The sequence below is a fragment of the Bactrocera tryoni genome, chromosome 5 (genome assembly GCF_016617805.1).
Source record: "Bactrocera tryoni isolate S06 chromosome 5, CSIRO_BtryS06_freeze2, whole genome shotgun sequence".
Taxonomy (NCBI): domain Eukaryota; kingdom Metazoa; phylum Arthropoda; class Insecta; order Diptera; family Tephritidae; genus Bactrocera; species Bactrocera tryoni.
The window spans coordinates 74,275,504-74,289,377 of NC_052503.1; the positions used below are offsets into that span (position 1 = coordinate 74,275,504).

The window sequence follows — 13,874 nt, forward strand, 5'->3', positions numbered from 1 at the left end:
GCAAAATTACAAGCATGATTGTAAGCAAATTGGAAATCAGCAAGCAGCAGTGAAAAAGTAAGGTTAGGAAGCGTAGCGCTAAAATATTTAATTTTGAGGTTATATACGTGCTGGGTGCAATTATTTTCGGAGAATTTCAGTTTTTGTATAAAGTAAAAAGCAGTTGAAAAGCCATACAACTTAAGCGTTTAAGTGGTGAATATACAGTAAACAGTCTAGCAAATTAAGTATTGTAATAGGCAGCAGTAAGAAAAATGAGTATTAAAATTGGTAAAAAACGAAAGAACTTAGTATAAACTGAATGTTTTTGTATAATTGCAGGTTAAGCAGGAAATTAACAGATATTTGGTGCAGAACAAATAAAAAACACATTATTTAAAGAAGAAAAAATTAAAAAAATGATTATTAAAGAAAAATTTATTTAAAAAAAAAAACAGATTATAAAAAAAAAATATTAAAACAAAACATTATTAAAAACAAGATTATTGAAAAATAATTATTAAAAAATAATTATTTAAAAAAAAAAATTATTTCCGATCTATGTTGATATACAGACATTGTGTAGTGAAATTTTGTTGTTTTTGCTAGCAATGTACATTTTTTGTAACTTTTTAGAAATTATTTGCTATGCTAAGACATAATTTTTCACAAAACTATTTTTTTTAATTAAAACTGTTAAAATAATTTTTGAATGCTTTCCCAAATAAAAAAAAAAATATAATAATAATTCTTTTGTAAACTTTCCAACATTTTTTTTGTAATTTTTTAGCAACTATTTACTATGCTGAAACTTATTTTTTCACAAAACTATTTTTTTAATTAATGCTATTGAAATAATTTTTGCATGCTTTCCTAAATTAAAAAAAAAAATGTCAACTTTCCAACATTTTTTTTGTAATTTTTTAGCAATTATTTACTATGCTGAAACTTATTCTTTCACAAAACTATTTTTTTCCGAATTAAAACTGTTAAAATAATTTTTGAATGATTTCCCAAATTAAAAAAAAAAAATATTTTTTTTGTAATCTTTCCATGTTTACACAAGTTATTACTATTTGCTTTGTTTAACGGACCTACGAACCGTGCTAAACTGTACGATAATATACTTTTACAAAATTTTATTCAATTTCAGAACGCTTCCACGCCAATAGTTTTTCTCGAAAATTTTTAAAATTCTTGCTATATACATATATTATAATTTTTTTTTTTTTATTTCAGAGCGCTTCCACTACAGTAGTTATTTCAGAAAATTTTCAAAACTATTGCTGTGCATATTAAAAAAAAATGTTTTAATTTCAAAACCCTTCTACACTAGTTAGTTCTGAAAAACTTTGAAAAATTCTGAAAATTTTTAAAATTATTTCTGTATTTCTATTAAACCTTACGCCCAAATCAAAGTTAGCGCATTCTAAGAAATAATACTGAACACTACTCACATGACATGCACGCAGTGGCTTCAAAACTGTTAGACTCAATTTCCATTGCTGATTCGCCAAACTTGTGTACTCCTTGCCAAATACTCACAAAAAACTGCAAAATAAGAAAAGAGAATATAAAAAATTGTGATATACCGACATTTTAACAGCTAAAATATTTTTTTGTTTTTTAAACTTGCATACATACATAATGTATGTTTTCTGTATATCTGTTTGCAGTTGAAAAAACCCAGCAATTATTGGCACACATTAATTTGTTTACTGAAACACACTTTAAAATTTGTCTTAAACTGTTAAACACGAAACGTTAATATAAATATATATATATATATGTATATATATATAAATATATATACATAATTAAAAGTTAATAGTTTAAACGCTGACAAATGCCATTTATATTTTAATTACGTTTACTTGTAACATTTTATAATTATAAAAATATTTTTATTTTTTTGTATGTTTGTTTGTATATGCGTTTTCAAGTGTATTGCTTAATTATGCATAATTTTTTAATTTTATATTATGCATTTAATTTTTTATAACGCATAAATTGTGTTTAAAATTGTAAATTATTTATTTAAATACACTTGAAAACTTGTAGTTTTAAATAGTGTATAAATGTTTGCTTTAAATTTTATATTATATTATACCATATTAATAAATATTTTAAAAATAAAATTACAGTAAATGCATGGTTTCCTCTTTTCTTTATATTGAGTTTTCTTATTTTAAATTTTTGGAATTTTTTTTTATACCATAAAACAAATTTTTTACCATTAGAAATCAAATGTATGCAATATTTTTTTTAAATTCAAAGCGCCACCTTTTCTAAAAGCTTACCATACGACCAAAAAGCCGCTACTTTAATACAACTCGCTATGGCGGTCGTGTGTCATCGCTTTAAGCAAGCTTTCAGTTTAACAAAGCATTTTTCACTTACTACAAAATCGTATTCAACTTATTTCAGTGATTTCTAGTGAAAGCGAAAGCTTAGACGCTTTTACATATATTAATATTGAAGGAAAACACAAAAACGCGTATAATACTTTTGAAACAAAAGCATTTTCAAATTACTACAGTGTTTTAAAAAAAGTGAAAGCTCCAAAACTTAAAAGCCTAGATTTTTTAAGTTGTATGAAAGCACAAAAGCTCTCATACTACTTTTGAAACACAATCATTTTCAACTTACTACAATGATTAAAAAAAAGTGAAAGCTCAAAAGCTTTCAAGCTTAGATTTTTCGAGTTGTCCGGAAGTAAGCACAAAAGCTCGCTGAACTCTTTTCTAGTAAAATCCTTTTCCATTTAATTCAGTGATTTCCAGTGAATGTAAAAGCTCACAGGCTTACATTTTTGAATTTGAATAAAAGCACAAAAGCTTGCATATTACCTTTCAATTAAAATCATTTCAACTTACTGCAACGACTTTCAAAGAAAATGAAAACTCACAAGCATACAAGCTTAGATTTTTCATGTTGCATGAAAGCAGAAAAGCTTGCATAACTCTTTTCAAGCAAAAAATTTTTCCACTTCAATGATTTCAAGTGAATGTGAAAGCTCAGGGGCTTACATTTTTTAAGTTTCAAAAAGCACGAAAATTCTATTAATACCTTTCAATCAAAAGCTCATAAGCTTACATTTTTGAAGTTGAAAGCACAAAAGCTCGCATATTACTTTTTACTCAAAACCATTTTCTACTTACTGCAGTGATTTTCAAAGAAAATGAAAGCTCACAAGCTTACACACATTTTTGAAGTTGTACGAAAGCACAAAAGCTTGCCTAATACTTTTCAAGCAAGTTTCTTTTTTTAATTTAAACCCTGTATACGCAATAAAAAAACTAACTACTCAACAAATTAAAAATTATTCTCACAACTAACGAACTACATACAATATTTACCGATATTCTCAACGATCTATGTATATTTACGTATATGATTAACGAATTTTAATTATTCTCAATTATATGTTTATGATGTGTATAATGATTGCGATATTTAAATTTGTATTAATGCTATTATTATTATTAGATGACATGATTATTGACTATTGATTAACCGCATCTCTAGTGTTATCCAATTAAGGAATTATTAGGTATAGATATAGAGGAGAATCAAATTGAAGGAAAAACACATACTTAGATACATACATATAACTATATGCATACACTTAGGGTATAAGTACACAGTGTAAATAGCACAAATATCCCACTAAATAACCTTAATTACCGTTAGGTGCTAAGTGTTTAGGTTAAAGACAAAAATCACAACAAATTGCCAGTATAAACGAAAAAGATGTTAAGAAAAAAGAAATGTACGTACAGACATACATACATATAAATATATATAAACTTTGCAAAATTGCTGTGTAAAATACATAGTAAATGACTAATGTGTTAGTAATTTTAATAAAAAAAAAAATGCAAGAAAAATCAGCAGCAAAATGAAATGCATATTTTTTAAGAAAAGACATGAACAAAAATAGTAAGCACACACAAGTGTGGCGGTGTTGAGAGAAGTAAAAAGAATTAAAAAAATAAAAATAATAATTTTTCCTTAACCCAATGTGGCGACGCAGTGCATTTTGGGTATGCGATATCCACTAACGCAACTCGATACGCTACATTTGAGTTTAGCAAAGCAAATGCCACAAGGTGTGTAATGTAAATTAAAAGCAAGAACTTGTAGAATAATTTATATTAAATATGAGAAAGTTAGTTATGTAAGCAAAAATTATACTGTAAAAATTGCAATAATTTGAAAATAAATTAGTTATACAAAATAAGCAAATATTAAATTAAGCAACTGCGCAAAAGCAAAAAATGCGAAAAAACATACCAAAATTATGACTGATACAAGGAAATTTGAAAAAAGCAAGAAACACAAAAACGAAGCGTAATATTAAACCAAATTGCAGCAAGGCATGCAATAAACAAGCATGCTTATAAAGAGAAATGCACTTAAAAGAGGAGTAATAAAATGAAAACTAAAACACTTAAAAGCATTGTGAGCAAAATCCGAAAAAAACGCAAAATTTTCTTTCACGCAGCCACAAATAGGACGAAAAGTTTCATGTGAAAAATAGTATTTGCCCCACAATTGCATTTGTTTTTGTATTAGTAGAACAGCAGATTTATTTATATACTTTGTTTGTTTCAAATTTTTGTTTTTCATACGAAATAAACTTAGTCGCTAAGTGGTGAAATGCAGCATATAAATATGAAAATAAAATAAAAGGAATAAAAGAAAAACATTAGTTGAAGCAATTTGCCGCAAAAGCAGAATTAGCCAGAGATAAATGTGTACTTGTAACTGTATTAAATATGAAATAAAAAACTATTAATAAAATAAAAATGAAAATTTAAACCAACAAAGACATTTGTATACTTTTTTTAATGCTGGTAAGCGGCGCGGAAAGTTGGTATTTATGTGTGTGTCCTTGAACATGATTTGCATAGATCAATTTGTATGATAGCTATATGCTATAGTGGCCCGATCTGAACAATTTCAATAGAGGTTGTACAGTTGTTTTATATAATAATCACTACTAAATTTCGTTCAGATTTCTCGTCAACTAAAAAAGTTTCCCAAACAAGGACTTGGGTTTGATCGGTCAGTTTGTATGACAGCTTTATGCTATAGTGGTCCAATCTGAACAATTTTTACGGAGGTTATACTGTTGCTTTATATAAATATCTCTGCTAAGTTTTGTGAAGATACCTTGTCAGATAAGAAAGATATGTACATTAAACTTATGAGATGACGCCCACTTTTTCAAATTTTTTTCTCACAAGTGCTCCTTGCGCTAAATTACAGTTTCATATTTTAATTTAGTGTTTACTTATGACATTTTATAGGTGTCAGTTAATGGCGTTTTGTGGGCGCTGCAGTGGTTCGTTTAAGCCCATCTACGTATTCGTACTTTTTTCACTAGGGAGCGCGCATACCAAGTTTCATCAAGATATCTCAATTTTTACTCATGTTACTGCTTGCACGAACATACAGACGAACGGACGGACAGACAAACAGTCACCCAGATTTCAACTTGTCATCTGACCATTTATATACATATACATATGTATGTAACCCTATATCTAACGCGATTAGTTTCAGGGGATACATATGTACAACTAGTACTGTAGCAACTAGTTGCAAGAGTATAAAAACACCTAAGAATTCAATTTCTTTCGGTTATCTCAAAACTGGCGACAAATTGTTGTAATACCTAAACGAACTTCACCATAAAAATCGCTGACTCGAATCCGGTTTAAGATCCATAGACTCTTAGGCGAAGTTGTTCAGAATGACTTATAGAAAATTTAATACATATGCGAAAATCGACCCGTTCTCATGTACAAACATGCAGACAGAAATGTATTATAAAATAATATAAATTATAATACAAATGTAGATTATATACATACATATTACATATATAAATTTCAAATAAATTGGTTAGAAACTCACCGTTTTTAAACATGCCTTGTCCATATTGCAACACGCGCTATTTTTTATAACAACACTACCGCACTTATATAATACCCGACACACTCGACGTAAGCCAACCGAGAACCGCATGAAGCTCATTACATTCATTCATACACTCATATACGCACCCACGCACGAACCCGTACACGCACTTAAGACATTTGCACAACATAGACATTCGTAATTTCGAGGAGTTTAGCGCACTACGACTTTCACGACATTATTTTTTGCAGTTTAATAAGGCTTTTAACATTAAATCAAATCAAAAACACAATTTAACACTTTTAATAAATACTTTTCACTAATTTTTGCGAATATTCGCGACATCAGCCAAGAATTACGTGCACTCACTTTCATTACCACTTGTAACTAACATTTTTACTGTTACATTGCATTCCTCAATTGGAATAATCCAGCTGCATTCCCCTTAATATCGCTTTCCACGATTCTAGCAAATTCGAATCTCTTTTAAAATATGTCACAACTCTTCATTATCAATTTTTACACGCACAATATTTTGAAGGTCAGCTGCGAACATTAAAAAATTTGCAGCAACAATACTCGTACAAACAATCACAGCGTCACTCATTACCATCTATCCTATGCTGAGCACGCATATACAAACGAACGTATTAGTGTGTGTGTAAGCGAGCCCCTTGCGCAGCTTTGATATGCAGGTTTAATTGTTAGATGTAAGAGCGCATAACTGATGAAGAGAGCACTGAAAGAGAAAATGAACTTATGTAAATGCAAAGTTGCTGAAAGCTTTGGTGAGAGGGCTTGTCCTAGCGCTTTGGGAAGAAGTGTTAAAAGATCAAACTTATAGAGAAGTAAGAGTGAGGTGGGAAGTAGACGTATGCATTAGGACTGTAAATTAGAGTTCTAATCATTTTAGTATTATTTGAAGTAAAATATTATTACATGAAAGAAAAGAGAATTTCTTTATTTTATGTAGTAAGAGAGAAGTATGTACATATACATAGTGAGATTTCCTTACTTAAATACTGGAAAAACATCTAAGAAGAAGAGTATGTACATATATGAGAATATATGGAAATTAAAATTCTATAAGGTGACCAGTGAGCGTTTGCAAAGGTAAAAGCAAAAATCTGTTTCTTCCTTCTGTACTCAGTTGTATACCAAGATGCATAACTGCAATGCATTAAAGGCATCTCCCAACCGGCATTACAGGTACTAAACGGACGTTAAGCTTCCTTGATGGCCTCTCACCGCACATTGAGGAACATGCCAAGGAGTATGATGATAACATGCTCTCATGTAGCGGCGCTCTGCGGGCAAAGTCGACTGCGGCTACTGAAAAGGTAGCAAGCACCAACAAAGGCTCCCCCCAGCAAGCTCATCAAGGCTGGTAGGCTGGAAAGGCGCCGGCCTCTGCGCAGAAAGGAGAGACGACTGCCCGCTGTATCTTCCAAGGTGGGCAGGCAAGCCATACGAGTTTGATCTCGCGCTGATTAAAAATCAGAACTTGGGCCTAAGCATCTCGGCCTGGCGAGTAGTCAGCAACAAAGTCAAGGACTCCGGATGGAGACTAAATCTATTTATCGACGACGAGTTGTACAAGTACGTTCGGATAACAAGCTTCGGCCTGAACTACAGATTCACCTGGGTGGTCTTGAGCCCTTATAAGCCACTCAACCCAGCGCTAGCACATCAGAGCAGACTTCGACTGCTGTGGCGCTGAAAGTCCCTGACACGAGGACATACGCTCAAGAAGGGGAGCTGGAACTTCTGGAGGGGCGAAAAAGTCGACCCGTTCTCTTGTCCATAGAGACAAAAATTTATTATAAACAAATATAAATTATAATACAAATATAAATTATATATATAAATTTCAAATAAATTGGTTTCAAACTCACACATGTCTTGACCATATTGCAACACGCGCTATTTTTTATAGAAACACTACCGCACTTAATACCCAACACACTCGACGCAAACCAACCGAGAACCGCACGAAATTACATAGCGCTTACTACATACGAGTACATACACGCATGTACACACCCCTCAACGAACCCGAACACGCACTTACGGAATTTCCACAATATAGACATTCGAGGAATTTACCGCATTATGACTTTCACGACATTATTTTTTGCAGTTTAATAAGACTTTTAACATTAAATCAAATAAAAACACAATTTAACACTTTTAATAAATACTTTTCACTAATTTTAGCGAATATTCGCGACATCAGCCAAGAATTACGTGCGCTCACTTTCATTACCACTTGTAACTAATAATTTTACTGTTACATTGCATTCCTCAATTGGAATAATTCAGCTGCATTCCCCTTAATATCGCTTTCCACGATTCTGGCAAATTCGAAAAATGTGTAACAACTCTTGATTATCAATTATTACCTGCATAATAATTTGAATGTCAACTTCGAACATTAAAAATTTGCAACAACAACACAAACAATCATAGCCTCACTCATTACTATTTCTCCTATGCTGAGCACGCAGCTTATGTCACTCATATAAGAACGTATTAGTGTGTGTGTAGGCGAGCCCTTTGCGCAGCTTTGATATGCAGGTGTAATTGTTAGATGTAAGAGCGCATAACTGATGAAGAGAGCACTGAGAGAGAAAATGAACTTATGTAAATGCAAAGATGCTGGAAGTTTTGGTGACGGGGCGAACTTATCCTAGCGTCCTGGAAAGAAGTGTTAAGAGATCAAAATTTTAGAGAAGTAAAGGTGAGGTGGGAAGTAGACGTATGCATTAGGACTGGAAATTAGAGTTCTAATCATTTTAGTACTATTTGAAGTAAATTATTATTACATGAAAGGAAAATTAATTTAATTATTTTATAAAGTAGGAGAGAAGAATGTATACATAAGGAGACTTACTTATTTAAGTACTTTTGCCAAAAAATATATGTTTACTCTTTTAGGCCGGGGACTTTTCAATTGATAAGATTTATTTAGATAGAATCCATTCAACATATTTTCCACAAGCAAAGCGTCAGCTTAGCATCAAAGGGATTTAACAATGACGTAAGAAAAATACAAAATTCTATATTGCAAAAAAATGCAATTTCTTGCTTGAATTTGAATGTGCTTAAAAATCTGTCTTTAAACTGATTTTTGTTTTTTTATTTTAACAGTTATATCTTAAAAATTGTTAACCAAACAAGGAGTATACATACATATATTCTACACAAACGTACTTACTTGGCTAAAAAAAACTGAACTACAGTTATCCAACATAGGGCACGTGACGTCATAAGGCGGTTTCGGTTGAACCGGTAAGAGTGAGTGCCGAACACAAGCGGATGATAATAAACAAGTGAGAGTGATTTAAAGCGCCGGTTCGAATACGGTTAGAGGGAATAGTTGTCATTGTTTTCTTTTCAGCTATAAATAATGATTTTAAAAATTAAAAAATTTGAACTGAAATTATAAAAATTAAATTAAAAATAATTATTATTGAACAGAAAATTAATGAATTAAAAATATAATATCAAAAAAAATTAAATGGAGTTTGCTTGCTATAACTTTAGTGAAGTAAAATTGTGAGACTATTGAGCAAATGTCACTTTTTTGACAGCTAGTGGAATAAGACCGTTGTTATCAATTTTGTTTTGTTAGAGAAAAACATGAGTGGTAAAACCGTTATTTATTTTATTTTTACAAAAACACTCACATTTCTCTGCATCACCAAAAAATGTGTTGTTTTAGCAACCAAACATATTTAATCGATAATAATGGCCATGCAACGTTGCTTATAAAGCTCAAATTCGTAAATGAAAAAATACGATAGCTCAGTTAAATAATTCAACTCTATGTGAGAACTAAACAAAACTCAAAAATACTGCTTGAAAGTGGAGAAGCAATTGGAAACTGACAATTTCAATATTTTCGAAAAAAAAAATTACTAAGAAAAATTTTCTGTAAAAATGCTAAATTTATTGGACCAAAACGTGTAAAATTCGCCACAAAAATAATCAAAATTAAATAAATTAGTAAACAAATTGCAATAATTAACATTTAGCAAAATATTTCATTGCAAATTTTTTTTCGCAAAAAAACATTCTCCGTTGTACATAAATTATAATTTTAAATATAAAACTACTAAATGGTGTGATAGCGAGGCGTAATGGCTAAGAAGGGTGGAGTGCAACAATTGCAGGCCGACCTACAAACCGATGAGGATTTTGAGAAGTTCCTCGAGCGACCTGGCTTATTAGGTACATATGCAACCTTTGGTGCATATACTCAAAAAATTTTGTTTTTGAAAATTTTTAATTTTTTTTTTAAATATTTTTTAAAAATTTCTTGAAATATTTTTTAATATTATTTTATATATGTATAAATATTTTTTTAATTTTTTTAATATTTTTTTTTTATATTTCTTCTTAATTTTTTTTTTAATTTTAGATTTTTTTAAAATATTTTTTTTGTATTTCGTTTTTAAAATTTTTTAATTTTTCTTTAATATTTATTTTTGATATTTTTTGTATTTTCAATATTTATTTTCATTTCGCTTTTCCGCTAACTTCACTGCGGTAGTGTTGGATATCTACTCAGAATGGTGTGGGCCGTGTTTGGGCATGGTTGGCAGTTTGCGTAAAATAAAATTGGAAATCGGTGGCGATAATTTACATCTCGCTATTGTAAGTAAGAAATCTACACTAAGTAATTTGCAATAAATTTTCAATTCGTTTCATTTTTGAAAGTGTAAATCGGATACGATCTCTTACCTGAAGCGTTTCTGTAAGAAGAGTGAACCAACATGGATGTTTGTGACTGTAAGTGAGAAAAATTAAATTTATGAAAAAAGACCTAGAAGCGTCCTCTCAATGTTCAGTTAGCAGCCATCTGTCAGTTAAGTTATGGTTAACTTACCCAAGACTCCTGCTTTCGGTAAAGCTAGCAATACCCTAACTGACACAGGGTTGCTAAGCCGACATTGAGAAAATCCTCCTTATCGGATAGCCGGGACAATCCGCTAATATTTAACAATAAATGTAGTTAGCCTTGGCTTTAATCGAATGATACAAATTTTCTTACTTCCAACACTCTTCATAAACTTTGCAGAAAGGCAAAGCCACAAATCTGTTATTCGGCTCCAACACACCGAAGCTTATGAAACTGATAGCCCAGGAACTCGAATTGCTCAACAAGCCGCGCACATTCTATGACATTACTGAGCTGCAACCGGAGGAGGAGCGGCGCCGCAAAGTGAAATTGGATACTCAAACGGAAGCGATAAATAAGGAAAAAGCGGCAAAGAAGAAAAAACGACATGATTATTTGAATATGATGACAGATACCATAATCGAGAACATACCTGATATGGGTGTGACCGTTTTTGGACCGCAAGTTAACCGCGATATGTACAAGAAGCTACTCGAACCGGCGGAAAACATGAAGCTACAGTGTAAAGATCGACGCGTTATCAATGTTAGTCGTGCCGATTTCGATGTTGTGAACTATGCTTGTCCCAATCCCTTGTCCGAGGATGTGCTCGAGCAGTTAGATCAAAAGGATTTGATGATGTGCTTTTGGAAAATGCCAGAAGATGATCGTCGGCCCATACCAGAGGTACTGAACAAATATGCGCACGAACTGACGAAGGAACGCCATGAAGTGGACGATCTTACTGAAGAGGAGATTGTGCATCCGCCAATTATAGTACCGATGGATTTGACAATTGAAATTGAATTACAGGGTTAATAATTAATTACAAAGTCACAAGTTACGCAATTTACTTATTATCATACGTTCTCCTTTCGCAGAGGGTGAAGAGTGGGAAGATGAACCAGAAGCGGAACCGGAGCCACCAGCTGCGCCCAAGAAAGCGCATTTGAAAAAAGAAGAGGTAGCAGCGCCTACCGCGGCAGCCGAGCCTGTAGAAGGTGAAGAAGATGAAGGCGAAGAGGGCAGCGAAGGTGATGAAGGTGGTGAGGGCGCAGAAGCTGGCGAGGGCCCCGAAATGCCAGATCTACAAATGGAGCCATTTGATCTCGACTTTGATTTAGATGATGGCGAAGAGGCAGAAGACGAAGCCGAACCCGAGCCAGAGGTTGAAATTGTTGTGAAGAAACGATATCGTAAGAAAATCATACGTATACCACCAATATGGGTAGCAGGCAATGCGCGCACGCATGCGGCACTCATTTACGTATTCTTCCGTCAACAAACATCCGGTTTCTTGCCGCCTGACCCGGCGCCAGAGCCACCACACATCATTATGGCCTTTGACGCGTATAAGAAACGTGATTTGATAAGCGTAATGGAGCGACTGAAGGACGATGTGCCGCGTTACGGCTTCTTTACAAGCGACGAAGCCGAGGATGCGAAATTGATAGCGAATTCAGCAACAAAATACGCTGGCTTACCACAAAATCCGTAAGTAATGCAAGCATAACAATATTTCATTTAGCCAAAGTGTACGAAATGCATTGTGTGCGTCTTTTGAGTGGCATTCCAAAGCTCTCCGTGCCTTAACTTTTATTTTTCTCCACACCACAGCACGGACAAAATCGTATTCAAGGTTAACAAGCAAACATCGCATACAATGCTGTCGCTGGCCACATATGGACCGAGCTATGTCAGTCCGGACGCTGTGATTGGACACGAGGAGGCGCTTAAATTCTTCCCCGAGAGTTACAAAACCGCCGAACAGGAAGCAGTCGAAATTGCCGAAAGGGAATCTGTAAAACCGAAGAAGAAGAAGGTAAGCTAGCAACAATTCTTTGCGTTGCATACCTTAAACTGTAATATATACGCCGTTGCAGAAGCGTTCATCACTACATAACATCAAGAGCGAAAACGCGGAGCAAGCGCCTGCAACTAGTACTGAGGAAAGCGGTGAAAGTCGACCAGCAACTGCACCTGAAGGCGAAGAAACCGTCTTAGCAGAAACACAATTGGGCGAAGCACCACCAACGGAGGGCGAACAACCACCAGTAGCAGGCGAGAGTGCTGAAGCGCCACGTGAAGGCAGCACATCGGCGCCAGCAGACGCCGAAGCAGGGCCAGCGCCAACAGGTGAAGAGGCTGCAGCAGCTGCAGAGAACCCTGATACTGGCGGTGGCGTGGAAGTAGCGCAGTCTGAAGCACCACCAGAAGCAGAGGGGCACACGGAAGCACCAGCTGAGGCACTGCCAGAAGAAGCGCCGCCCGCAGAATGAAATGCACCTCCAACAACAATTTAAAAAATTTTAAAAATATATGTATAAAAGAAATAAAAAAATATATACAAACTGGAATTTTTTTTAACATAATTCAAACAAAAGATAAAAATTAAAAAAAATGTAAAAATATAAATAAATAAATCAATAAAAAAAATATAGAAAAAATATTGAAAACAAAAAAATTAAAAATTAAAAATATAAACGAATAAAAATTAAAAAAATAAAAAATTAATAAAAAATAAAATTAACAAAATAAAAAATTAACAAAAAAATATAAAAATAAATAAAAAAATAAAAAATAAAAATAAATAAAAATATAAACAAAAAATATCAAACAATATGAAAAATATAAAAAATTAGTAAAAAATATACAAAAAAATATAAAAATATATAATAAATATTAGTTAAAAGGAAATATAAAAAATACATAAAAAAATATATATAAGCAACATAAAAAAAAAAATAAAAATAATATAAAAATGTAAAAAATAAAATAATATAAACAAAAATAAATATGTAAAAACTATAAAAATATCAAAAAAAATAAATAAAATATATAAAAAATATAAGAAATATAAAAATATAAAAGAATATGAAAAAATTTAAAACATATAAAACAATAATACATAAAAAAAAAATTTACAAAAAATATACATAAAAAATGTTAAAAATATGAAACAATTTGAAAGGTATAAATATATAATAATAAAAAATATAAAAAATATAAAAAAATAAAAAAATTCAAGAAAAATTAAAAATAAAAAAGATGTACAAAATATACC

The 13,874-nt window shown here is 32.1% G+C and overlaps 1 protein-coding gene across 1 annotated transcript; it reads left to right on the forward strand.

Moving 5' to 3' along the window:
- The first annotated feature begins 9,957 nt into the window (after positions 1-9,957).
- On the forward strand, positions 9,958-13,161 carry LOC120778847 (neurofilament medium polypeptide). Its single transcript, XM_040110874.1, has 7 exons — positions 9,958-10,140; positions 10,463-10,566; positions 10,630-10,701; positions 10,991-11,624; positions 11,692-12,304; positions 12,428-12,632; positions 12,694-13,161. Exons 1-7 carry the CDS (start codon positions 10,050-10,052, stop codon positions 13,087-13,089), a joined length of 2,115 nt encoding a protein of 704 aa, XP_039966808.1. The 5' UTR covers positions 9,958-10,049; the 3' UTR covers positions 13,090-13,161.
- Positions 13,162-13,874: the final 713 nt, after the last annotated feature.